Consider the following 25,942-nt stretch of genomic DNA (forward strand, 5'->3'; position numbering starts at 1 on the left):
GACTCTTCTGTCGTTCTTGATGCCAAGGGCTGCTACACAGTGAAAAAGTGAAATCACATTAAACAGACACAGTTAGTGTAAAGTAGGTAATCTTTATTCCTTTACGAACTCCTGAATATACAGTAAATGAACAAGGAAGGAAATGAAGTAATAATCTTAAACTTATTACATACTTATACTTAATTATAGTAAAATTAGCTAACCCTTGACCCGTATTTAGAAATATGACAGGAATTGCCATTTCTTTTCTTTCATAAGAAAACTTTTATTAAATGATAATAATAGGTTGCAACAGATTTCTGCCAATTTCTTTTGCATTTGCACTTAACATAACAAAATTACATGCTGAGTGTCTTCTGTCACCAAAAGTTATGGATGTCAATAGTAATAAGTGTTTAAAATGTAAGAAAAATAAGTAAGAATATCTCTAAATACATTAGACAGAACTTCTACAGTAATTGCAGCTTCACTCAGTAAGTAGTCTTCACATTTGCCTTTTCATAAATGTTATATTACAGTAAGTATATTGCTTCCCAGCAGGTATTTACCAAACAACAATGAAGCGGTCCAATGACCTCCCCCCAAGAGTAGTCAAAAATCCCAACTAAGTTGCTTACAAAAAATACTTGATATATGCATTTTCAAAACAAAACAAAACACATAATATAGCAATATCACAAATGAGCAGCTTCAAAATGAAAGTAAAGCAAAACAAAGGCATACAGTGATTACATGTTTCCCAAGTGAATATTCATGAAAGTGCACAAAAACCTTTGTTGTTTATACTTCATACTAACATCATTCAGTGATCATTACTCAAAAAAAAAAAAAAAAAAAAAAAAATACAACTTAAATTCCTTTTGGTTGTGATGCTAAATAATATTTCAGTTTGCACTGTGGATATAATCCTTTTAAAATGTAGAAAAACCGTTACACTGACCAATACCTTGTTTTAAATCCTTAATTCACATATGCTTCTATTTTATTAAGGAGCTCAGATGCCTTGTTCAGTGCCAGCATTTCATTCTCTGATCTGAATTGTCCGTTCGGTATGTGGGGATATGGATGGCAGTTGGGATATTGAGTCTTTTTGGGATCCACTCCGAGTGTCTGCAGGTTTTTCACAATCTCAGGCAGATCTCTCAGTTGGAGGCTGTAGCAGGAAACTTGTGCAGCAGTGGCTGAAATTGAGCTGCTGTTGGGGCGTTGTCCATTTCTTTTATAGCATGCTGCTATAAGAGACTTTTCCACTGCTTGATGGACCTTAAACAGACACCACTCTGTGCTCCCTCCACCAGTGTCTTTGTGAGCTGCATTGAGATCGCAGCGAGCCTGTCTACACCAGCGCCTGGCCTCTTCTCTGTCTGGCCTTGGGACATTTTCATTGTGGGTCCAGAAGTTGTAGGAATGGAAACCTCTATAGCCTCTAGAGAACCTCTCTCGACTATTTCTGTGATACCTGGCCTCCTGATTCCACTCTTCATAGAAGCCTCTGAAATTTGTATTTCTGCTTGAAAAGGTCGAGCCTGCAGCTTTGGGTTTGCTAAGCTCATCAATTTGATTCTGTAAATATTTGAATGCCTCATTGGCGAGAGACTGGCAATCCGGATTTTTGTCAGGGTGCCACCTGAGGTACAGTCTCTTGATGGCTTTGTGCCTCTCCTCCTCAGGAAGCCTCCAGATCTCTGCCAAACATTTATCAATTTCCCTTTTAGCTTCCTCAACAGAGGCTGGTAAAGAATTTGTTGACGATTCAGAAGAATGTGGCACAGCTCCTGTCAGTGGTTCCAGCTCCATGCAAGTGTTTTCTTCTGGTTTTAGCGTCTTCTTCTGTGGTCCTGGCTCCATGCATTTCCTCCTTTCTGTTTTTACCTTCTTTTCTCGTTTAAACTGAAACAGATCAACACAGCTGACTTCAATGGGCTCATCTTCTCCTACTTCTATTTTGTATCTCCATGAATATCGTCCATTGTGACCAGGCAGTTCTTCAACAATAACTGCATAAATGTACTTGTCATCAATGCTGTAGCCAACATATTCCCCCTCTTCAAAGTTGTTGAGGACATTCATGTCCAAACAATCATGCCATTCTTCTGGAACCTCTGTCCCAGGGGCTGCTGGACCAAAAGAGGAACTTTCAGTTTCAGCACTGTCACGGATCTGATGTTTAGCCAGAGTTTTCCGAACATCTTGCAGATCATCACACATGAGGAGTTGTCCCAGCACTGGAAGGTGAACCAATGCAATTCTGTTTCCTAAAAGAGCATTAATCTCCTTTGTCAGTGTCATGATGACTTCATTTATTACCTTGGGAGCCATGTCATCATTGTGCTTTAAGTAAAAGGTACACCCTTGTTGCCCTCGTTCCACAGATACATCTGTTTCTTCATCAGTTTTGGGAAGGGGCTGTTTATCGAGCCAGAGTGTTGTTTCCAAAGTTTTGCAGCAGATAATCTGTATACTGCCAAAAGTCTTCTCACACATTTTAGTGGCATCTTCTTGTATTATTTTGCCTTGAGAATTATCTCTAATAAGACAAATTAATCCATATTTAAAGGTTCCCGAGGAGAGATGTTTATCAAACCATCCACTAAATTCACAGCCAGTCCCAAGTTCACAACACTGCATCTTTGATTCCACAACTCTTTCCTCTGTGAACTCAGACAGCATCTTTGGCTGAAACTTCTGAGGCAGCAGTTGCAACAGCTGATGATGCATGTATTTGTCGTTGCCCAAATGACATTTACTGAGTTTCTCAAGCAGCAGGAACTTGTTCTCCAGCGCTTCTTCCAACCTTTTGGTCTCAAACACTGTGTCGTTGTAGCAGAGTGTGGATGATGGGTATAATTTACCATCTACTGCAGGAAGATACAGAGTCTCAACATTTTCAAGAAGCGTCTGGTTTCCCTGAGCACTGATTAACTTAAACAACTGCTCAACAGCTCGTTTCACAGTTCTCAGCTGGTTTGAATGTAGTTTTTGTTTATCACAGGAATCAGCGTAAACTGCTGCCAAAACATTACAATATTGCTCTGCAGTAGCTTCGTTCTTCACACCAATTTTCTGAAAGAACGGTGCATACATTGCATCTTCTGGAGTAATCTTGTACAGATATGGTCTGAAGTCACGATCATAGGAGAGCGACAGACACACGTCATCAGGCCTCATAAGTTTTGTGTCTTTTTCAACCAACACAACAGGAAGACCAGCCAGCTGGTTTCCTTCAAATATTTTTGCTTGCAGGTAAGCGTAGGAACTTCTGAACACTTTAGCTCGTGTTTTGATCAGCTGGTCAGTTTCACATGGTGACTGACAGATGTTTCTTATGTTACTGGTTACACAGTTTGGAGGTGGTTCTTCATGAGCTCCTGCATTTTTCATCATCTGCATAAGTTTCTGTGCTGTATAAAATGGTAAGTGAATAATTGGCATTGAGGTCCAAATCAAATCCTGATGTCCTGGATTTTTTTCAATCAACGAGCCTCTAATTTTAACAGTAGTTCCTTCAGCAGCAAATGGTTGGTGGTAGTTGGACAGTTCTTTTCGAATATTAACTGGAAAAATGAATTTGATGTCAGCAATGCTTTCCAGCAAACTTTTGTTGTTGTCTTTGACATCACATGCTTTATTCAAGGCTTCCCTGAAAAGTAATGATGATTTCAGTTTCAGGTCTTCAATTTTTCCTTTTGCTTCTGATTCCAGCTGGTACGCGAAATTTATTATTTCATCGTTTGACACAACATGCTTCATTCCAAGTTCTCTGACCAGCTCTTTTGCATTTTCTGGTGCGTACCGGTAATCATTTCCTTCACACAGCTCAGTCCAAAATCTCTCAGGAACAAATTTCTCTTGAGGCAGCATTGTTTTGTACAGCTCCACACTCTCATCAAAGTAGTATGATGCAGGCTCTAGTCTACCTTGGGAACTACGAATCAGTTTCACTGTCTTCAGTGAGGAGATGATAGTTTTCTTGTCCTCTGAAGAGTAATGTAGTGAGAGCAACAGCTTGAGGCTGTGAAGAATCTGTGTCTCTGTGAGTTGGTGTACAGCAGGCAGTATAAACTTCATGAAATACTGCAAATCATCCAGGACCTGAATGTTGACTGTTTCTGACAGTGTGTGGTTCTCAGAGTTGAACTTGAGAAAAATGCTGCCGGTGTTGGGCAGGTTGAACAAATCTGGAAATTTCACTGAATAAAAGCTGTTGAGAACGTAAACCTGTTTAGGTCCATCAATCCTCACTCGTTCACCATGTGTTGTTTCAAATATTGGTAAGGATTTGAGCTTCCTCACATACTCTTTGCTGACTTTGGACTTGGATAATCCTGATTGCAGGAACATCTGAAACTCTTTCATATTATCATTTGAAAGGTGGGAAAACTCTGAGCGATTAATGTTGTACACTTGATCCAACACTGAGCTTTCATCATCTACATCGAGAAGCTCATGCTGTAGACATGAACGTACCTCTCGGTCCATTTTAGAGAAGAAAACATGATCAAAACTCATAAAACCAAGTTTGAAGAGGATGCCTGATATGTGTTTCTGTGAGGCAAACACAACACTTGACATGTGTTTCATTGTTTGCAGGAAGAGCTTGTTGTTCAACCTTGGACACACAACAGGTAAAATGTAGCAGTCGCTGAAGAGTTTCCTCACATCACTTAGTGTCAGACTTGACTTGTCATCGCTAGATGTTGGTAGTTTAATTTCACTTGTTATGAACATCCAAAGTGATTTCAGCCACTCCAACATTTTCTCATTTGGGACATGAAGACCACTGTGTGGATCAACTTCACAGTTCTTAAGAAGATGCTGAATTAATGGTTTCAGATATTTTTCCGAGCAGGGTAATGTCATTTTTTGGATGAGTTTTAAACTTTGAAGAAGTTTAATGTGGTCTTTGTTTGTCTGATAGTCTGCAAATTTGTTCTTGTAGTGAAAGAAGAGATCTTCATATACTGATATCCACTTGAGTGACTGGGAGTTGAAAACTGTCAATACTTTATCTTTTGTGAGAAGAAGCGGAAGCTGTTCAAGCAAACTGGCATTGTCCTGGGTGACCTTTTCTGAGGAGAAATTTTTTAAACAAAAACTCAAGAGCTCGGAACATCTTTTCTCATCTTTGATCAAAGTGGCGCTTATGGGTAAAGGCAAATCCTCATCTGTTTGGGTTGGATCATTTAGAGGTTTTGCTCGTAGGAAAGTCTGCACAGTGGAGGGACTGACCTCTTTCACTTCAACCCCAGCAGATCTGAAACTTTTCCAAATCCTCTGCATGTTTGTGGAATAAGGAACCAGCTTCATTCCAAGATCTTCCAAAATGTTATTCAGCTTGAAATTTCCCAAGGTTGTCAAGTAAGGTGCCTCAGTTGAGTCTGTTTCACTGACATTACACCAGTCAAATGAGTATTCTTTAATTTTTTTATCTGCAATTTTCCGTGTTGAGCTCTTCATCACAGGGATTACATCAAGGCCTTTTTCTTTCAGTGATCTGTATACTTCATGTATCATTTCATGCCAGTCTGGGCAAACATCCTTGGACACAGTTGGCCAAAAACACAAGTATTCTGTATTGAAACATGATTCAATCCTTGCAAGGGAAACTTTCTTGACTGTGATCATTCGCCTGATGTAATGCAGGAGGTCTGCATAAAGCGGAGCAATGACGTTCTGTTTCAAAATCTCATTCCAGTTTGATTTCTTACTCTTCCCATCTTCTTTCCAAAGGCTTCTCCTGGCAGAATCAACCTCAAAGTTTCCATTGACATGTACTGGCAGTCCAGTTTTCCCTGGCAAAGGAAGTGAACAAAAGGCTTCTCCTTTAAAATCCATGATGCTGGATCCCTTTGTGTTCACACGTGCAGCTAATGATGCTTGGGGAATTTTGTCTGATAGTTTTAATTCAAAGCTGTCTTTGAAGGAGCCAAACTGTTCTGCAACAATCCACTTACTTAGTCTTTTATCTGAGGTGGAAATCACAGTTTCATAGAAAGTCTTTTGTGTTGCTAATTTGTCTGATTGCAGTGCATTTTGTAGATGTTTCACAAAAGCATCTTTCTCGTCCCGACTTTTCTGTGGCAGATTTTTTTCAACCTCAAAGATGGTTTTAAGTCCTCCTGAATAGTCACTGATTTCATGGACTTTGATTTTGCAGATGTTTTTCAGAAAGAGAATTAGTCCTTCAGGATCTTCAGACAGGGCAGAGCACAGTTCTTTCATGTCACGGTCAGTGACTCCTTGCTGTGATATTTTGGAGGTGTTTGCATTTGTACCCATTCTCAGAGGTAATCTGAACATGGTGCCGTCTTTAAGAGAAAATTTGTCTGGAAGAAAGGATTTGTAGACATCTACGTACATTTCTTTGAAAGTGTCTGCTAGTTTATAGCCAATGCCATTTCGCTGGTTATTTGAATGATTTTCAATGTATTTTTGATTGGGGTCAGAAATGCAAAGTACTTCATCTCCTGTAAGGATCGAAGGGCAGTCAGTCAGATGGTAAACAGAGTTGAATCCAACTCCGTACTTGCCTATCTTCCCTGGGGTTCTGTGCTTTCCTCCCTCTCCCAGCTGTTGAATTCCCTTAATGTCAGCATCAGAAAACACTTTGTTGTTGAACACACAAAGTGCTGGACCCTGGAGATTGTTCCATTTCTTCCCAAATGTTTTTTCTTTTCCATGTTGTCTTTTGTCCCAGATGAAGTGAATTTCTGTTGCTTCTGCATCATCAGCATTTTGGATGAGCTCTTTAAGGATATCCTTCTTTGATGGATAGGCTGAAATTATGTTTTTAATACGAACAGTCAGCTGTTCCTGCTGTTCAAAGTCAAAAGCAAATGGTGACATGTCATCAACTATGTGGTTTTCCAGAGAATGATGCCTTGTTGTTTTGATTCCAAGGTGGCGAGCCATAGCTCGTGGGATATTCTCGTGACATAATGTGACACCTGAAGTGAGTGGCATCCATGGGCTGTCATTGTAAAATAGCTCACTAGCAAACTGCAAAACTCCATGCTCATTGGGTATCAAACAGTCATCTGTGATTTTGACTTTGGCCTCAAATATCCCTTTGATTAAAATTGTGAGGCAAACTAAGAGATCACTCTCTGTTAGGGGCTGGTTTCCATGTTGAACTTTTAATTCCTGCAACACAGTTAGAAACTGAGTGGTCGTGAATTGTTTTTCAACACCTATACATTTCCAGAGGTTCCTGAAGCTTGTGAAGGCAGCTGGAAGTACATGGAGATAGGGCTTTGCTTCAAATTGCCCGTTCTCAGCTACACGATCAACATTCACAAATGTATCACCAATGAGGATGAATGGAAATGAATTTGCTTGTTGTGAAATGTAAGAGGCATTTCCAGAGTCACAGATCCACTGATCCAGACACGTATAGCACTCAAATGCTATTTTGTAAAGCATGGATCTGTCAATGGAGTGTGCTTGTTTGCTTCCTTCATGCAGCTGCTGGAGCACCACCTCTGGCTTCGGAGTGCTGTTCACGCCCAAGATCTTTAGGACTGGATCACTGTGGTGTATTTTCAAATTACTATTATTCAGCACTGGTTGTGTCATGTTAACAAGAAGGGAGCATTTGTCACTAAAAACATCAGTGGGCTTTTTAAGTGTTACATTTCCTTCCATTTTTGCATCACCAGGTGAATATGCTGGAAGAAATGCAGTTGTCCTCAGTGTTTTCCAGTGGTGAGACTCTATATCATAAATGTGATTCTTCATCAGTTCAAAAAGGCACTTCAAGTGGACAAATGCTTTCTTTTTGTCAATGCTCCAGGTTTTATTAATTGTGCCTGCTTTCTCTGTGATGTCTTCCAATGGGAGATGGTCATTTGCCATACCAAGTTCCAACAAACGCTGAATCCTTTTTGGAGATCTGTAGTCATTTTCGGATCCATCAAGCAAGCGTCCCTCTTTTGGTTCAAAAAGACAGGCCACTTTCCCTGTAGGATTCACAAGTTTCCTGACATGTTGGAGCTGTCCACCCTTTGTGGGTATGCATGGATAGCAGAGCAGCAGATTGTCAATTTCTTTGATATGAAGGTCAATAGCATGCAGCACAAGGGTATCTCTACTCTTCGAGTCCATTGTAGTTAGGTTACTGAACACTGCTTCTCTGTAGAACTTCTCCCAGTTCCAGGTCCTGTTTTGTAAAACCTTTTCTAGGCCAGCCTGTTTGAAGCTATTTCTCAGCCAAAGTGGAAGAGGAACAACATGATTGGGTCCTTTTGCATATTTCTGACAAACTTGCACTGCAAGGTCACCAATCTTTTCATCATTTTCAATGCTCTCATGTAGAAATATGGCATTGTTCATTGAGAACCATTGTTCTCCATCACTAAAGAGCTCTGGACCAACAGAGTCGTCAACAATGGTTGAGTAAAGTGCATCCACTAAAGGCTTGAAAGTTTCAGTCACTTTCTCTCTATCAGGCCAAAAGGTGTGATAACAGTAACTCACCAGCTGCTTATTTTCTGACATTTTCTTTAGTGCCTTGAGTACAGTAACATATGCTGTCACTACTGGATCCTGAAGGAGAGCTTTGTTCCAGTCATTTTTCACTCCAGTTTCCCACAGACCTTTTCGGTTGCTTGTCACAGCAAATGTGCCATTTACATTGACAGGAAGACCCGTGTGAATGGGAAGAGGAAGGAAGCAAAAGGCCTGTCCAACAAGTTCTGTTTGTAATGTGGTGAATTTTCCAGTTTCTGGATCGTTTTGCAAAGGCACAGCAATCCCTCCAATGGGCAAAGAGAAACTGGCCTGCTTGTTTTTGTGAATGGCCATTTTAAAGGACTCATCTGTCCCAAAGCAGTTGTACAGGAGCCAGAGCTGAACTTCATTTTCATTAGACTGCTGACTGGATATTTGGATAATTCTGACTGTGCAAGATTCAATTAGTCCTTTGCATTTACCATCAACTTTCATCAGTGATTTCTCAGCATGACGTTGCTTGGACACACTGGTGTCATCAGGAATCTCCATTGCACTCACAGTGGTTTTGGACACAGAGAAGATGGTCTCTATTTCGTTTTCTGTTGGTGGAGTTGATCCATTGTGTGGGATATTTTGGAGGGATAATGTAATGATGTTCTTTAAAAAAAGCAGATGGGTTTGTGAATTCTTAGAAAAGAGATGTTGAAAATCAAGGATATGGGGTTTTTGATACACATTTGTGCTTATTTCTGATTTGACAACTTCTTCTTCACTTCGGAAAGGTAATTTGATCAGAGTGCCTGGATAGGGTTCAGGAGGACTTTTTCGAGTGAAATTACAGTCAAAAATGTTTTCATATGATCCAAACTGACCAGGAAAACAATGAAAGAGTCGCTGTTGAGAGAGATCCAGCTTGAGTCCAGGATTTGATTTATGTTTGATATGCTTTGTGAGATGAGTAACATTTGGATCAAGTATGAGGAGAGTGTTGCCACTAAGGATGGAGGGGACATCTGTCACATGATACACAGTGTTGAATCCAAGTCCAAACTTTCCAATTTTTTCCACTTTGTTTTCCTTTGAGGCTGAGCCAACTCTGACAATATTTTTCCAATCCTCGGCTGTGAACTGCTCATTATTAAAAGCCCAAAGACAAGGTCCCTGACAAAGAGCCATGTCAGGGTCAATCAGGCTTTCGGGGGCATCTCTGTGTACTCTGAAATCCACCAAGAACTTGCAAACATCTGCCCCAGCGTCCTCTGCATTCTGGATGAGCTCTTTGAAGATGTCACTGTCTTCATCGTACTCTTTAAGAATGTTTTTTATCCTCATTGTTATTGGTTCAGATTGTCCACACTGCTCTATTCCTATCTCCTCTGGATCAAGGATGTGGGTACTGAGAAAACGAATTTCCAGCCATTCAGCCGCTGCTTTTGGGATTTCCTCATGTATGACATAAATTTCCTCTTCTCTGCAGTTTAGTTCTTTCAGTCCATTTTTGCTTACATCACAGAAAAGAGCTGTTGATCGTGGTTTAAGGGTAAATTTTCCTCCCTCAGCAATGACTGGCACTGGGATGTCATCCTGAACTGTTTTCTTCTCTTTCCAGAGCCAGTTGAGAATTTCTATTGACACTTTGACCTCTGAAGAACTTGCAATCGGCTGTTGTCTTGCTTCAATTGTTTGCTGGATGGAGTACAGAATGCCCAAAATGTCTTCATTGGAAAGTACTTTTCTCAGGCCAAACCTCTGGAACAATGTTCTGTATGGCAAAAATTCACTTGGCACCTTCCCAATGTAAGAACTCAGATCTAGATTATTTGGGTATTCAAGAACCAGATCCTGGGGTGCAACAAACTCGTTCTGGGCCCATAGCCAGCATGTCTCATTGCCCATCATTGTAACAAATACAGAGACATTGTCTTGCATGTGTTTGTAAATGCTGTGCAGCTGTCTTTTGAAGTCTACATCTGTGTCAGGATTAGCCATTTCCAGTGCTTTTGATTTCAAGACTGAAAGATTTTCAATCACTTTTTCAGGTGGTGGTAGGTCTTTGAGACCAAGTCTGTTGCTAACTCTGTCACTGAGCTTCCCTGTTAGTGGCATTACATGTCCAACAATGTCCTTATACACAGAATGTCTTATTTCATTTGGGCAAAACAAACAATACTTCTGAGATTTATCACTGAATTGTTTCTCACTTCCAGGTTGTTCACATGGGATCCATTTTAGCATTTTGAGGCAATGAAGCTGTCTGTGAGAAAACTTTGTCAGTAGATCATTACTTTCCAACATTTCCAACAGAACCTGAGCTCTTCTCAGAGCCTCAGTTTGTGAGTTCACACACAGTTTGTCAGTCAGCGTGGCAGCATGTAGCAAATGTTCAGGTGAGACATCCATCTCTTTATTCAGTAATCCGATTTCTGTTAAGCTTTCCAGCATCTGCAGTGAATGAGTGTATGAAGGCGGTGGAAAGAAGTCTGACTCAAAGATGACTTTAAAAGTCTGAATTCTTGGATCAAAAAAGTCAGATGCCTTTTTCAGCTGTCCATTCACCTCAATGAAGCTCAAGTCCTTACAGCTGCATTTCAGGGATTCGTTTTGTGAGAAAAGCACCTTACCATGCTGTAAAACCCAAGTCATTGTTTTGTTAGTGTTGTCACTGCTGTAAGCGCCTTTCCTTATGCTGTCAACAAGAACATTGGCTGCTTCGGCGGTGTCCAAGAGATGAACTTTGAGCAGCTGTAACAGTCTGCGGTCAGTCTCAGTAGAACACTGGATTATGGAATCAGGCATAGGGAGCTCTGTTGGTACTGTTAGGCCTGAGATCAGAAGCACAGCTTGTTTCGATTGAGCTGCAACACTGAATCCTTTCATGGTTTGAAACAAAGGCAACCTCAAGAGAAAATCTTTCTCTGTATTTGAGAGAGAATCCAGATAAGAGAGATAATCTTTCAGTTCTTCTCGTGCTGTGTAAGAGGCAGATTTGAGTTCTGTGACAAGATGCTGGAAATCTAAATTCATCAGGACCTTCAAAACACTCCTTGGAGATGGGCACAGCACATACGAGTCAAGGTCTACATGCTTGAGCCACTCATTTCCTCTCACCACTGTGCCACCAACTTTGTTCACCAGCTGAGCTATTTGGTCTGGCAAACTCAGCTGTTTACTTTTCTGAAAGATCAGGGTTGTGTTCTGCTGTAGTTTTACTACTGATACAGTCTGACTGCCAGACAGAGGACTAACTGGTATTAGAGGTATGTCAGTGAAAGGACTTAACTCATTAAAATGACTGTTGAGAAACCTCCAGAATTCTTGGAACCAGTCTAAAGGTGGATGCTGACTGTTGTTGTTGTCCCATGCAACAAGGTTCTTCCCTGTCTGCTTCCAGTCTGGTGGCAAATATCGTCTTGCATATTCAGCCAAATGGGATGCATCAATGTTGGTGACCTTGAAGAAATCTGAAGAGCAGATTAAAAAGATTTTTTTTTTAAAGTTAAGAATAAATGTGTGTGCTAAAATGTGTAGCTGTGTACAAATGACTCTGTATTGTTTAAAATTACTTTCACTTACTTCTTCTGGCCAGTTCTTTCAGATGTGCACTGCAGGCTGGAGTCAGATCATGTGGGATGAAGAAGGGTTTACAGAATGGCAGCAAGACTCTATAAAAAAGTGCAATGGATTCTGTCAAACTGTTAGGAGTTCATTCAGTATAGAAATATTCCTGAACCTTCCAAATATTCAGTTACAATCAATATGTGAATAACACATAAAAATGGCAACTTTAGTCATAATGAATATAACATTATTTTAAATATTGATAGATGTATGGAAACCCTACCTTGGACATTCATGGCTGTCAATCAAAGCAGTGTCTTCCTCTTCGTATGTGAAATATCTGAAAGAGCCATCACTGAGTGGAAGGAGGTGAAGACCCTCAAGTTCTTTATATTGTTCATCCCCTAAAATGTACTCCAAAAGACTGAGTTTGTCATCTTTAGTGATGTTATCCACACCGGTCCTGTGGAGAATGGCCCTGAGGAATGCTGGAGTCACATGTTTTAGGGTAGTAGGGTTTGGGTAGGCCTCATTTATAGCCTTTGCAACACTAGCTGGTAAAGTGACAAGATTTTCTCCACATGACACTAAAGCCCTTTTAATGGCAGACAATATGTTGGTGCTTGTTGGGCCATTGCAGGGGAAAACAGCTTCTGATGGAGAGATAAACTGTCTTTCATCTTTAGCAAGAGAGAGGATGGCCACGTTCTGTCTGAATAAGTGATGAAAAACATCCAGAGTGAGAGCATGCCATTTTTCTTTGTGTTGTATCTGAGTGAGATCTGGCCACAGATTGTACACAGAGGAAACGGGGAGGATAGATTTTTGGGCAAGTTTAATGGCATCTTGAATGATCTTGATGTATGCTTGTGGAAACACCTCCTTCATCAGCATTTCATTCCACAAAGCATGTTCATCATGTCTCTGGTCTTCCTCTTGCCATTTGATGTGTCTTCTATTGTCTGTGAGGCCAAAGCATGCATTGACATAAACTGGGAGTCCTGTCTTATTGGATTCATTGTTTGGAAGGGGGAGAAAGCAGCTCAGTCTGCTCTGGCTACAGTCTCTCTTCTCACCACAGGGGAATGCCAGGTCAACTTGAGGTAAAAAGCTCAACTTCTTTGTAAGCAAATCAAGATCTTCTGCAACGCCCTCTTTCATGGTACATGTTGTCAGAAGCCACTTTGTCTCTTTTTGGTCTTTTGAACTCACAGTTATAACTTTGAACCTTGTTAGACCCTCAGTGACTGACTCCTCTTCTGGCTCCAAAACACCATCTGTGGGGACTGAGGATTTCACTTCAAGTCTGGTGTTAACAGCTCCATCTTCACTAATATGTAACAAGGACACGGAAGTGACATTTTTCAAGAAGAGGAGGCTCAAATCTGCATCTGCAATGAAGCTATCAAAAAGCTCAACCACTTTATCTGAGTCATACAGATTATCAGAAATTTCTGATGCTTCATTACGTAAAGGAAATCTAAAAATTGTCCCATTGAAGTGCTGATCCTCCATGACAACTTTTGACCATCCATGGTCACACACATGTGAGACTATATCTCTAAATGGTTGAAACTGATCACTCATATTCAGCAGAACTTCTTGGTCTTCAGCATCATCCAAAGACCACCAAAACCCTCCATTTCTCTCTCCAAATATTTTTTCTTGGGGATCCATCATGCCAAGGTGGCCTGAACTGAATATACTTGGCACATCTGTGGACAAAGTAAAGATATGCTACTGTCAATTGTTTATTTAAAAAAACAAAACAAACATTACTCTTATCAAGTGTGATAACTATACATAGTTTCACCTGTTATGTGGTAAACAGAGTTGAAGCCGATTCCAAACCTCCCGACTTTGTTCGGGTCGTCACGCTTGACACTCCTTCCAGCCATCTGAATTCCTCCCCAGTCGTCCTCAGAGAATGCGGCATTGTTGTAGGCATAGAGAGCAGGACCTTCGTAAAAATAAAACATTCTCATGGCTTTGTGATAATACATAAAAAAAGAAAAAGAAAGACTGAAAAAAAGACTGACTGATTTTTCTTCTTTTTAACCTTTTTTCATGTAAAAGTAAAAGAAACATTAGAAACATATGTTTTAGAGAAAAGCTTTTTTATTTATTGTTAATCAATAAATACCTTGAAATTTTCCCAGTTCTTCAGTCCAAAGGCTTTCAGTCCCATAGCTTCGCTCATCATGGATGAAAACCACTTTTGTGGCTTGAGCATCATCTGCATTTTGAATCAGTTCCTGATTGACCAACAAAACCAACCATTAACAGAAGACAGCCAATGGAAGCTAGTAGGGCTGCAAAAATTCATCAAGTAATTTAATTCTAAAAAACATTCTCGACACAAATTCTTCTATGCTGTGTTTAACGCAAGGCTCTGTAGCGCGCTCATTTGCCAAACAACGTAAATACTAGCTTTTCAAAAACACTGATAACACAATAGCAGCAGTGATGTTGATGTTGGCACAGTTTAATGTGGAGCCAGAGTCTGTTTACACAGAGCAAAGAGTCAGAGCCATTACCGAGAACGGTGAGGTCAGGATGAGTGAAAGAAAACGCTCTTCTAGCGTCCAAAACAGCAGGGCTGTTCCTGTAATTACCATTAAAACCTTTACTGGAAAAAAGCTCCTAGGAGTTTAGTCTGATACCTTCAGCAAACAGGGGTGAGGCTAAAGGGGGAGATGGGGTGTACCTGACCTGAGGGTTTTTAAACTTACCTTTTAATAATGTCAGAAAATCTTCCAACAAGACAGAGTAAAGGTACATTTTTATTCCTTAGTTTACTTTGTGATTGAGATTTTTATATATCTTTTGCATTTAAGAAACTGTTTTCTTTAAAAGCTAAAATTTCAATATAGATTTTATTTTATTTATTTATTTTTTACAGATCTTGTATGCAGTTAAACTTTAAAACATTGCAGTATGTAAAATTGAAACCAATGCACTGCTGGTTCTTTCTCTTTTGATTATTTATTATTGCTCATTAATAAGACAAAAGTATTTCTTATCAATTACTCGAATAATCAATTGAATAATCGATAGATTACTTGATCCCTAAAATAATTGATAGCCGCACCCCTACAAGCAATTTTTCCTTACTTTAGCAGGAGAGGTGATGTGAACAATGGTTTTGTTCCAAGAAGCGTCCCATCTCTCCTGTGAACCAGCATACTAAACCCTGAACGTGACTCGTTTAAATGGGATCTAGCCCTGCTTTAATTAGCCATTTAGGTTTCCTACTGTAACATCATATATTTTGAATTATTTAAAAAACAAGAATTGGATGCACAAGGTTGAATTTATTTTAGATTTTCTCTAATCCACAGAAGGCCAAAATATAACATATAATATATATATTATATACATACAGTAACTTAAATCTTTTAAGTGCTACTGAAGGTTCTACAGTGTCTTTTACAATGCCAAGGCCTATTAAATTCTTATCATCATTATTAAATCATGACTGGCTATAACTGAAAGTTTACAGGATTTACATTTATTTCTTACAGACCTTGGTCTGTGAGAAGACCCAAAGACCCATTTCTGCCTCGCCCTGGACTTAGACGGTGCTAACAAAGAAAAAAAGCACCTGCTCCAAAATTGGCACCTTCTGCTCAACTAAAATTTGCAGCTTCCCACAAGGACAAGCCAAATACATTCAGGAGAAAAGTTTTATAGTCAGACGAAAACAAAGATTCTGGTATTTGGCCACAATGAAAAGCAGTGAAGCTGAGTCTTTCAAACCTAAGAACAGTGTGCCAGTTTGTCAAGCATGATGTCAATAGCTTCATGCTTTGGGGCTGTTTTGCTATGGTACTGGTACATTACACGAAGGGGATGGAATATTGAAAATTGACTTCTTCAACTTTACATCCAATCAACAGTCAGACAGTTAAAATTTAAACACCATTGAGTGTTCTAACATGACAATGATCCTAAACGCACATCAAAACCGGTTTTGAGATGGATAAAGAAGGCTAACTTAATATATATCTTTGACCCTTGGTGGATTAGGGGAAATCCAAAATAAATCCAAACTTGGGCATACAATTCTTAGTTTTCAAAGAAAAATTTATCCTGACATTCATGCCCCTGTGTATGTAAACTTCTGAACACAACTGTATACTATTAGTGTTGAATTGTACTGTATTATATTTTCACATTTTCTTCCAACATTAAAGCACACAAAAAAGGCAACTGAGTATGTAGAAGAACCCTAATGTACATGGTGCTTATGTGGTGCAAGTGGTGCAAAACCTCAGAAAAAACAGAATTATAGTAATGCTTGCAGTCAGTTTGCAGTTTACATCCATGTTTCCAATAATCCACTAATTTGATCCCTATCCAAGTCAAGCATCTAGGATAGAGAATGTTGTTTGCGGTACAGATCTTGAAGCTCAAAAAACATGTTACATGTGCTCACGTTTGACCTGTAAAGCTGATTCCACACACAAGTTTATAGCTATGATAGCCAAAAGAGTTTTAAATATATTTGTTACTAAAAAGAAACTGTATCCAAGCAGCAAAAAGGTTCAAATAGTCGGACAATACTCACAAGGTACACATCCAGGATTAGTGTTGCAGTATTGAACAATAGCCAGAAAAGTGTTTTTTTTTTTAATATTATGTTACTGTAAACCAGAAATTTGACCCTTTGGATATAAAATATCATCATTTCCTAAAACGTATCCATTTGTGTGAAATTTGGTCAAAATTAGTTTATGAGTTCTTCACACTATGAAAGTTGGACAGAACCACAGTGACATTAGTCATTGACGTCTGTTATGAGGCCACAATCTTAGTGTTTTTTTGCTGTCATTATCTTGTTATTTTTTGGAAACCGGGTGCACAATGGTGTATCTTACTGTGAAAATAGTGTTTTTTAATAACAAGGAGTTAACCCGTTAGCACAGACTAGATAACCCTCCTTTGTGACAGTTTAAATGATCACATAATGATTTATTTAAAAGTTATTTACAAAATGGACTTCATGTTTTTTTATCAGCAAGGTACAAAATGTCAAAATGAGTAACTGAGACAATTCAATCATTAGGAAAGCATTTACTGATCAGAGCCAAGGGACAGTTTTGAAACCGGATTTCTAAAGGACTGAAAATCCTTTTGCAACCCTATGAAGTACTTTAAGAAGTAACTGATGAAATGGACTTTTGGCAAAACATTACACCAACCTTCAAAATTTGTCCGCCATCTGGATATCGACGTAGAATATCTTTCAAGTAGTCAATGAAGGGCGGTGCTGTGGCCCCGAAAGAAGTCCTATAAAAAAGCAACAGTATCAGCAGAGAAATTAAAAAGCACCGAGTTTGAATTTAATTTAAAACAAAGTGAGTCCTCCTGATACACTGATTATAGGAAAGAGCTAATATTAAACAAGCTTGTGTATTTTACTTGTATTCTTAGCCATAAAGTTCTCAACTTTAAATCAGATAACAGCTTGTGATGAAATCAGAAGATACTTTATGGGACGATAAATTGAAAAGGGGCAGGTACTTGATGTAATTTGGATGATAAAACGTTGAATACGAACTTTGCATTTAGTATGTAATTGTAGGGAACTGGTTACAAATGGAGATGAATGAAGATGTGCACTCAAAGATTATTAAAAACATTTCATATAGTGATTCAAATAATTACAGACTGAGCAGTAATTCAATTCAATAAATAATTTGACCTACAAGTAAAATGAGAAAATAACATTGGCGCCAAAAATCATATTAATATGTATCAGCACTTCCTACAGTACTATAGAGCCACACATTTTTTGCGTACAGTACTTCCTACAGAAATACTGTTCTGTAGGAAGTGCATAACAGTATTTCCTATTGTTTTATATACAGTAGGAAGAACTGTATACATAACATTAAAGTAAAATCAAAGTAACTCACCGAGCTTTCTTTTTTGCTTTCAGACTCATTGTTCCAGGGTTGGTTCCTGTAAGAAATTAAGGGTATTGTGAGCAGAACAAAGTCATATAACATATCCTCTTGAGAACCAGCCTATTCGTTTATGTCCTCTGTAATAGACATTTGTTTTTTGGTCTATATCTTTTGACTTATTTGAGATATCCCACTAAGTCCTGATGTACTAAATAGAGGACATTCTGGGCTTTTTATTGATATCTCATGTGTTTGGGTGGCCTCTAAGAGGAAGGAAATATACACGATCGCTGAATAGCAGCCAACTTCCTGTTAATCAGCTGGAATTTAAAAAATCAAATATCAGCTACCTACACGCTGCACTGTTTTTAGATACAATGCAATACTATGCAAACTAAACTATGAATACTCTAAGTTGTTTTATTATGTATGTTGCATTCTTGTACAGCACTTTGGTCAACGCTTCTGTTGTAATTAAATGTGCTATATAAATAATTAAACTATTAAAGAGCCACACTTTGTACATATCTGTACATCCTTTAAGGAGTACATTATACTAAGTAGGTAACTGCAATACCAATGATATTAAAAGATTAAAATCATAGTACCTCGCTTATGAAAGTGAGTGGTCCCATCTGGTCCAGTTAAAGTAATGATCCTACATCAGTCTGATTTATATAAAGGCTGCTGATGGCCAATCACAGCGTGGCACGTGGACTTCTGCTCAGGTTTTGTCTCATTTTCGCCCTTATTCTGTTAGAAACGAAACCGAAATAAACAAAAACAGCCACATTCTTCAAATGTTCTGAGTGAAACGAAACTTTCAGAGCTTCCCAGTGAGGACAGTTGTCCCGCCGCTCGCTAGATGATGCTGCAGCCCGTTTTTATCAGAAAACGGGCTGCAGCATCATCTCAAAGGAAAACGATAAAATGTAGACGACAGTGTTCCGCCGTTATTTAACTCTGGTTAATATGGTGTTTTTACCGCGTTCGCACGAAAAGTACTTACATTCAAGCACATTGCTTAGGAAGGATGAGAACGGTATGTGAAATTGTTGTTTGTGTGCTGCTTGCGTCCTCAAATATCTTCCGCATTGTTTAAAACCAACCACGGCCTACAATAGTTGGTAGGCTGCTAAGTAAGCTAGTGCACATACTTGTTATATTCGCACAGGTCTTGTTGTCGCCTATTTGGCCGACAAGGAGCGCTAATGCGATCATAACCTATACAACATGCCCAAAAACCGATGAAGGATATCCGGCTTATATTTCACCTGAAACAGCGATAAAACTGTTTGGTCAGTAAGCAGGGGGGGCATCGATTAAACAGTGCGTTTCCCCCACAAAAAATAACAATAATTATGTCATGTTTGTCTCTCAGATGCTCCCATCATCTGTAGGACCGTGAAAACCCCTCCCCTGCTGCTGTGGGCGTAGATGGCACCATGCTGGATAACACCGGTGATCAAGTGGAGCAGCAGTCTGGGCGCTGCTCAGACTGTGGGTGCAGTTTTAATCTTTCACATCCTGACTCTGAGCCTGATTCCGATGACACTCCAGCCGATCCTAAACAGCAGAATAAAACAGACAGTTCTTCCAAATGCCCATCCTGCCAGGCAGGCAGCAGCCCCCAGAATGGACGCCGGCCACACCGGCGCATCCGCCTGGACCCTCACAGCTGCAGCCTGTGCTCCAAAACCTTCATCTCTTCCGCTCACCTGACCCTTCACCTTGCTTCTCACAATAAGGAAAGGAAGTTCAAATGTAACACCTGTGGCAAGTTCTTCCATCAGTCCTCCCACCTAATGGCACACAAGATAATCCACAGCGGAGACAGGCCGTTTAAATGCCCAGATTGTGGTAAGACCTTTGGGCGCGCTTCACACCTGAAGACCCACCGTCGACTCCACACAGGCGAAAAACCTTTTAAATGCACTTACTGTGACAAGTCCTTCACCCAGAAGGCTGGGCTACTGGCACACGTTCGTCTGCACACCGGGGAGAGACCATACAAGTGCGAGCAGTGTGGCGAGGGCTTTCGCTCTTTGTCACTGCTGCTCTCTCACAAGGCTCAAGAGGCTTCCGGACAGGCCAAGTCACTGTCGCCACCACCGCTCAGCCAGCCTCAGAAAACACAAACCAACGGCGAAGATCTGAAATGCGGTGTCTGCTGTCGCACTTTTGTCAGGTCATCTTATATCAGGCTGCACATTCGCCTCAACAAAGGACAGAGACCTTATCACTGCAAAGTGTGCAACAAGACTTTTGTCAAACTGGAAACATTTGTGAACCACTGTGACAAACACCTGAGACAGAAAAAGGATAAAAATAAGGGGGTGGAAGACAAAGTCGTCAAACCTCCCCTGTTTGTTCCGCTCTCCAGGCCTTCTTCTCCTGAGTCCTTACCTGCTCAGCAGCTATCCCAGGAGGTCAACACACGCTCCAGAGCAAAAGCAAAGATTAAAACAGAGCCATAGCCAGAAGGAGAGCGTCAGCTGAGACAGAGATGGTGGCAGTAGTATAATGTTGGTGTTTTAAAAGGTTAAATGTTTACAGATGATGGTAAGAAAGGGACAAACACCAGATTGGTAGTTGAAACAGTTCCAATTTTTATTTAATTTATATCAATGTGAGTTCACTAATTGTTATTTTAAGATGGTGATTTCCATTGTGAGCAGTTATCTTTAAGCACTATAATATTTTTATTGAGGTATCTTTTAGGCTAATGTTTGTAACATTTCAGAGGCGTACATTGTTCTGATCTTACAATGTTAAAATGAAAAAAAAGGTCATATCTTAAACCATTGTAATTTATGGTTTTCATTAATCTGTTCTTCTAAATGCATAAAAGCCTAGTGGCATGTATGTACAAACAATAAAAAATGTAAGTTAAATGCTTATTGTAAAACAATATGCCATTTGATGAAAAGTAACCTAGTGTGACTCAACCTTGTCTTTTTTTTGCACCTCAGTAAACAAAAAAAACAACAACTGATGTTCCAGCTGTGCGACACAGTGCTGCTTTATGTAAAGTACTTTTGCCCTTCAATAAAAATGAGCAGTAAACGGGCTCTTAGGGTGGTGTGATTGCAGCAATCGGGCTCATCACTATGATAGCAGGCATTCCTCTGGCACATTCATTGCAACATGTGAGCAACACACCAGTCCGCTTCAGCAGCAGTCTCACAGCCGAACAGTTTAATTTTATTAGACTGTTTTTCTATTTTAGATCTTCACCGGTGATGAGCGAATATGTGTCACCTCCACATGGGGAAACTCTTTGTTCCAGCCTAAGGACAGAGGGGAGGGGGAAACAGCAAGTGAACAACTTTATGGGCAGGGTTAAGTTAGGAGGTTGTGCAACAACAATGCAAAAGACAAACAAAAGACCCTTCCAAAGAACACTCATATAAAAAGTAATAAAGAAACCTTCCAATTCCTTATAATCAATACATATCTCAGATAAAGTGCATATAGTAAATGAAGATGTTTGCCTGGGAGTTGTCTGGATTGTCTGTGCTCCCTTTAATGGTCCAGTGCAGGGTAACGGTCATGTGGCGCCTCCAGACAGGATTTCTCTGGAGGACAATGGTTCCACTGATCGAGTCTCCTGCGCATACACTTACTGGCCTGTCTAGCATGAACAATGTCTGCTTCCAGTGTGTTGGCCTGTAGGGAAAAGGGACTAGTTAGTATAAAATCATATTTAACTAATTATGCATCAGATTGTTTTTGTGCTTTTCATGTTTTCACCCAGAGTTGGGGCCGGTGTTTAGCTCCACAGTTGCGCCTCCTGCCTCCAGGCTCTCGAAGCAAACAGTGAACCAGGCGGTGAATCCATGGAAAGCTCCAGACTTCTCCACACAAAAATGAAACTGACCCTTCATTTCCTGAGAAACGAAACAGTCAAGCATTAGTAACAAAATCCAAGTTGGCTCATTTATAACTTTCCCATAAAAAATAAATAAAAAATGACCTCGAGATCTCCCACTTGTAAAGTGTACATGTCGAGGGAGATGACATCACAAGGAGCAGCGAGGCAGTCACATGGTTCAATGATGTGGCTGAACTTGGGCTTGGTGAAGAACTCCTGCTGTGCCAAAGGCCTCCAGAAACAAAAGTATTTAGCACAAGGGTAAAATGAATTATCAGTGTACTCGTAAATTATTCTAACCTTATATATTTCTAGCCAATATGTGATGAACTCTGATATATAAAAATGTTAAATGCAGGAGCATCTTAACCTCCAAGTGCATTGTATTTAGTCAGCTAAACAAAATATTATTGTAAATACTGATGAACAAAAAACAAGTCCCCAGATGAAAAAGTTTCACGTTAGATTTCAATTGCAACATTAAAGATAAGTCAGTTATCCCTATTTCTGTATTGTAAAGCGCTATATAAGTAAACCTTATTTACTTGTTACAGAAATTTGTGGTAAAAAACCTGGCTATGTTACATTGTAATTGTAATTTACATACATAAAACTGATGATGCCAAATTTTGTGTTATTATTTCAAAATTACAACTTACAAGATAATAACCTGAAAATCTGACATATCACTTTTCAGTAATGGACACAAGCTTTCATAGTTTGGTCCTAATACTGCCAGGTTTTTTTATTTTACACTAGTGGAAATGTAGTAATGGGAACACACATTAAAAGAGTGATCACTTACATTTTGGGGCTATTTATCACCAACCTATCAATATTCAATCAATAAAAGTAATTTCACTTTGTACTGGTGACAAACTACAGCAATTCCTACGTTTAATTGATCGGGCAGCGGGACAGAACAAGAGCTGAAACTGACTCTTCATTTCCTGAGAAGTTTAAAGTTCTAGAGCTCTAACGTGCTGCTGACATGGTAGAAACAGCAACACAGACAGCTCACTGAGCAGTAATACAGAAATATATTTATTGTACTGCTCTGTGTGCTTGTGATGATCAAATCACCAGAGTAGAGTTTTTGAAGAAATAATCTCATATTATTTGCAGCTCCAGTGCTGCATTTTGCTCTCATCGTTTTATAATCTTTACATATTGAGGTTAGATGCTCTTATATTGTTGATATTGTCCCTGATTGCACCATGCTGTCCACAGCTGATTTTGTGTGGAAAAAGAATGATGTGTAAAAGACTTTTTGTGTGAACGTGCACAGAGCCTGAAGCAGAAAGACTGGCTGTTGATAGCACAGCATCATGAAGCCTCTTATCTCAGACTGGGGTTTTAGTTTCTATCAAGCCAGCTAAATCAAGAAAGCCTGGATGTGTTGAACTTGCTTTGCAATATAAGTGTTTAAGGCAACGCATGAACTGGCACAAGGCTGTCTCTCAGATATGAATCAGAGAGGATGATTCATTCAAAGCTGGCCATCTAGTGGTAAAACAGATTTTAACACAAGCACATAAAGTAAGAAATCAGCCATTACTGGACTTAATAAAACAAACAGACAAACAGACAGACAGATAGACAGATAGACAGATAGATAGATAGACAGATAGACAGATAGACAGATAGACAGATAGACAGATAGATAGATAGATAGATAGATAGATAGATAGACACATACATACATATACACACACACAAACACACGCATATCTGTAAGTGACAGGACATTCCTCACTGTCAACTGTGAACTAATGGCTCTTACTGAAGAGGAGTGAAGTCGAGGCCATATGGCCGCTCCCAGAAGGCCATTTTCTCGGCATAATAGCTGTCGGCCTGACATGGCACAAAGGTGAGGGCCGCAGAGGAGGGCCATATCGTGCCACCATCTCTAAGCCAGCGGTCCCTGGCCAGCAGAACTGACTCCACCATGAACTCAAACTAGAGCATGGGGAAAAGGCAAAACAAACAACAATGAAAGAAGCAATGTGGTATAGTAAAACCTGAACATGGGTAAGAGCAGAAAAGGATGTCCCACAACAATGTATTTTTTTTAAAGTAGCAGGACAGGAAGTGTTATAATTACCAGAAGGCAGTTACCCATCCACTCAGAAACCAGGACGTCCACCTGTTCAGGCAGCTCGATCTCCTCAGCCCGCCCCTGAAGCACCGTGACCACCTCATCATAGCCGTTCTGCTTCACCAGCTGCCTGGTGTACTCTGCCATTGAACTCGCCTCCACAGCATACACCTACAACACCACAGATAATCTCCTTCCGTGCACTCTATACATCATGCTGTTTCCTCAATGCAGCAACACTCTTTGTCCAGCAGATGGAAGTAGAAGTACACCAATGTTCAATACCTAACTGGTGATTTTGCTCCTCTAAGTAACCACATGAAAGATTTTACTTTTGGACCCTTAGATTCTAATTCGTTTTTGTTATTTGGCAGGAAACTTAAACTTAACTCACAATATATGCAGATTTTTCCTCATTATTTAAAAATGAATGCAATCTCATTTCATTTCAATCTGATTTCATTTCTCCTTATAACACAAAATCCAAGATTCAACATTACCATTGAGGGGCGTGCCAACTGAGCGCAGAACAGACTGATGATGCCAGTCCCACAGCCGAGGTCCATTACCCTCTTGCTGCTGAGAGAAGCACTGTTGCTGAGAATAACCTGCCGGTATGCCTCAGTGCGGCTCTTGTCTGACAGCATCTCCAGGTGAAGCCTCTGTGTCGTGAAACATGACTAAATGAAACACAGTGCCTAAAAAAATGTACGTACAGCAAACTGACAGGTAGCCACTGGCAGTTTATTTAATGCTCAAAAGTTAGACATTTTTTTAACTATAATAAAATACTGATCAAAGCAGTGATCAGTCACATAACTGTGCCCCTGTTAAACCTAACTCTTTATAATGAAAAGTGGCTTCATAAAATAAAACGTTAATTTCTAAATGGCAATATGAAATAAAATCAGACATATAAAATTTGCTTGAATTAAACAAGAGTTTTTGATAATTAATCGACTGATAAATAAACGACTCCAAATGGGATCCAAATAAATTCCCAAAACACAGCAGGGTCTAGTTACATGCTTTCCCCCCTTGTTTATCAGGGGTAATGCATTCAAGAAAAGGCTTACATGTGTATATTTGGAAATCAGGGTCTAAAAGCAATCTTTTATCTATTCTGAGCATGGTTTCCCAGCATCTCAGGAGTAAATATATCACTGGAAACTCTGAATCATGCACCACTGAGGACCATCATCTTAAACCAGCACAGCTACATTGCAGGGTAGTGTCGACAAAAGACGATGCTTAGACGCATGGCTGCTTAACGCGCTGGGAAACAGTTTATACTCGCATATTATGATCAAATCATCATTATCTTCAAGTTCATGATAATAATCTGGACATATGCAAAGCAATACACTTCTTTAAAATGTCCAACCAGCGTTCCATAATTGCCAAAGTATTCTTCATCTTGCCACGGGTCTTCTATTGAGGGGTCCTCCTCCTCCTCCCCTGCAGCATCCTGGCTCATGTAGCTGGCAGGGACATAACCTATGACCCCCTGCAGCTCTGCCCACCACCACTCTGAGGAGGGCTTCGCGTGCACGAGCAATCTGTCCCCTCTGCTGAAACTAAGCTGTGAGACCAAAAAAAAAAGTCACACGGTTATTGCTGATACCCCCACCTCCCATTTTAAGGCTAGGATCTCGGAGGTCTGCGGGTCTCTCTGACCTGATCGGTGCTACTTCCAGTGAAATCTGACCGGGCAACGTACTCCTCACAGGACGCCTCATCCTCATCCTCCGTCTGCATATTTGCTTTTGACACTTTCGCTGGTTGTTTTTCTCTAACAAACAAGCCAAACCATTTCACGTGCAGAGCAACTAAAAAAAACTACAAAAAAACCCCCACTGTGTGTTTAGAGTGAATCGAGCGGCGAAACTCCTACTTTCAGCTACAGCGCGCACTGCAAACACTTCCTGTTTCGACGTAAGGTTGCGTTATCAAGCCTTCACGTGCTGTCGGAAGTTTCGAAACTGTAAGTTCATCTCAAACGAAATAACACGACATTTAACCCTGCATTTACTGCATTGTGCACCAAAT

At 40.0% G+C, this 25,942-nt stretch overlaps 3 protein-coding genes across 4 annotated transcripts; 1 reads left to right on the plus strand and 2 right to left on the minus strand.

Moving 5' to 3' along the window:
- Positions 1-78: 78 nt before the first annotated feature.
- On the minus strand, positions 79-17,959 carry sacs2 (sacsin molecular chaperone 2). The gene is made up of 7 exons (XM_026144398.2): positions 17,931-17,959; positions 17,214-17,301; positions 14,153-14,264; positions 13,823-13,969; positions 12,293-13,724; positions 12,025-12,113; positions 79-11,912 (listed from the first exon to the last, which is right to left on the minus strand). Exons 1-7 carry the CDS (start codon positions 17,957-17,959, stop codon positions 961-963), a joined length of 12,849 nt encoding a protein of 4,282 aa, XP_026000183.2. The 3' UTR covers positions 79-960.
- Positions 17,960-18,796: 837 nt separating this feature from the next.
- Positions 18,797-20,854, plus strand: LOC113007657 (uncharacterized). Of its 2 annotated transcripts, XM_080290902.1 has the most exons (3): positions 18,825-18,963; positions 19,096-19,219; positions 19,303-20,854. In XM_080290902.1, the coding sequence occupies exon 3, from the start codon at positions 19,367-19,369 to the stop codon at positions 20,396-20,398; it is 1,032 nt and encodes a 343-aa protein (XP_080147028.1). In that variant the 5' UTR covers positions 18,825-18,963; positions 19,096-19,219; positions 19,303-19,366; the 3' UTR covers positions 20,399-20,854. The 2 variants fall into 2 exon arrangements, with proteins under 2 accessions (XP_026000187.2, XP_080147028.1); XM_026144402.2 differs by lacking the exon at positions 19,096-19,219 and having other exon boundaries at positions 18,797-18,963.
- Positions 20,507-25,828, minus strand: prmt2 (protein arginine methyltransferase 2). The gene is made up of 9 exons (XM_026144401.2): positions 25,571-25,828; positions 25,278-25,475; positions 24,394-24,555; positions 23,900-24,064; positions 23,579-23,754; positions 21,898-22,027; positions 21,675-21,811; positions 21,416-21,590; positions 20,507-21,211 (listed from the first exon to the last, which is right to left on the minus strand). The coding sequence occupies exons 1-9, from the start codon at positions 25,649-25,651 to the stop codon at positions 21,179-21,181; spliced, it is 1,257 nt and encodes a 418-aa protein (XP_026000186.2). The 5' UTR covers positions 25,652-25,828; the 3' UTR covers positions 20,507-21,178.
- Positions 25,829-25,942: the final 114 nt, after the last annotated feature.

Source organism: Astatotilapia calliptera, chromosome 16 (assembly GCF_964374335.1).
Source record: "Astatotilapia calliptera chromosome 16, fAstCal68.1, whole genome shotgun sequence".
Lineage (NCBI taxonomy): Eukaryota > Metazoa > Chordata > Actinopteri > Cichliformes > Cichlidae > Astatotilapia > Astatotilapia calliptera.

Coding starts and splice junctions, on each gene's coding strand:
- sacs2 (XM_026144398.2), bottom strand. CDS start 17,959: ATGAGTCTGAAAGCAAAAAAGAAAGCTCG. Junction 13,970..14,152: donor AGAACTGGGAAAATTTCAAG/GTATTTATTGAT, acceptor ATTTTTACGAAG/GTCCTGCTCTCTATGCCTAC. Junction 12,114..12,292: donor GACAGCCATGAATGTCCAAG/GTAGGGTTTCCA, acceptor ACTTTTTTATAG/AGTCTTGCTGCCATTCTGTA.
- prmt2 (XM_026144401.2), bottom strand. CDS start 25,651: ATGCAGACGGAGGATGAGGATGAGGCGTCCTGTGAGGAGTACGTTGCC. Junction 25,476..25,570: donor CTGGAAGTAGCACCGATCAG/GTCAGAGAGACC, acceptor TTGGTCTCACAG/CTTAGTTTCAGCAGAGGGGA. Junction 21,812..21,897: donor TACAAGTGGGAGATCTCGAG/GTCATTTTTTAT, acceptor TTCGTTTCTCAG/GAAATGAAGGGTCAGTTTCA.
- LOC113007657 (XM_026144402.2), top strand. CDS start 19,367: ATGCTGGATAACACCGGTGATCAAGTGGAGCAGCAGTCTGGGCGCTGC.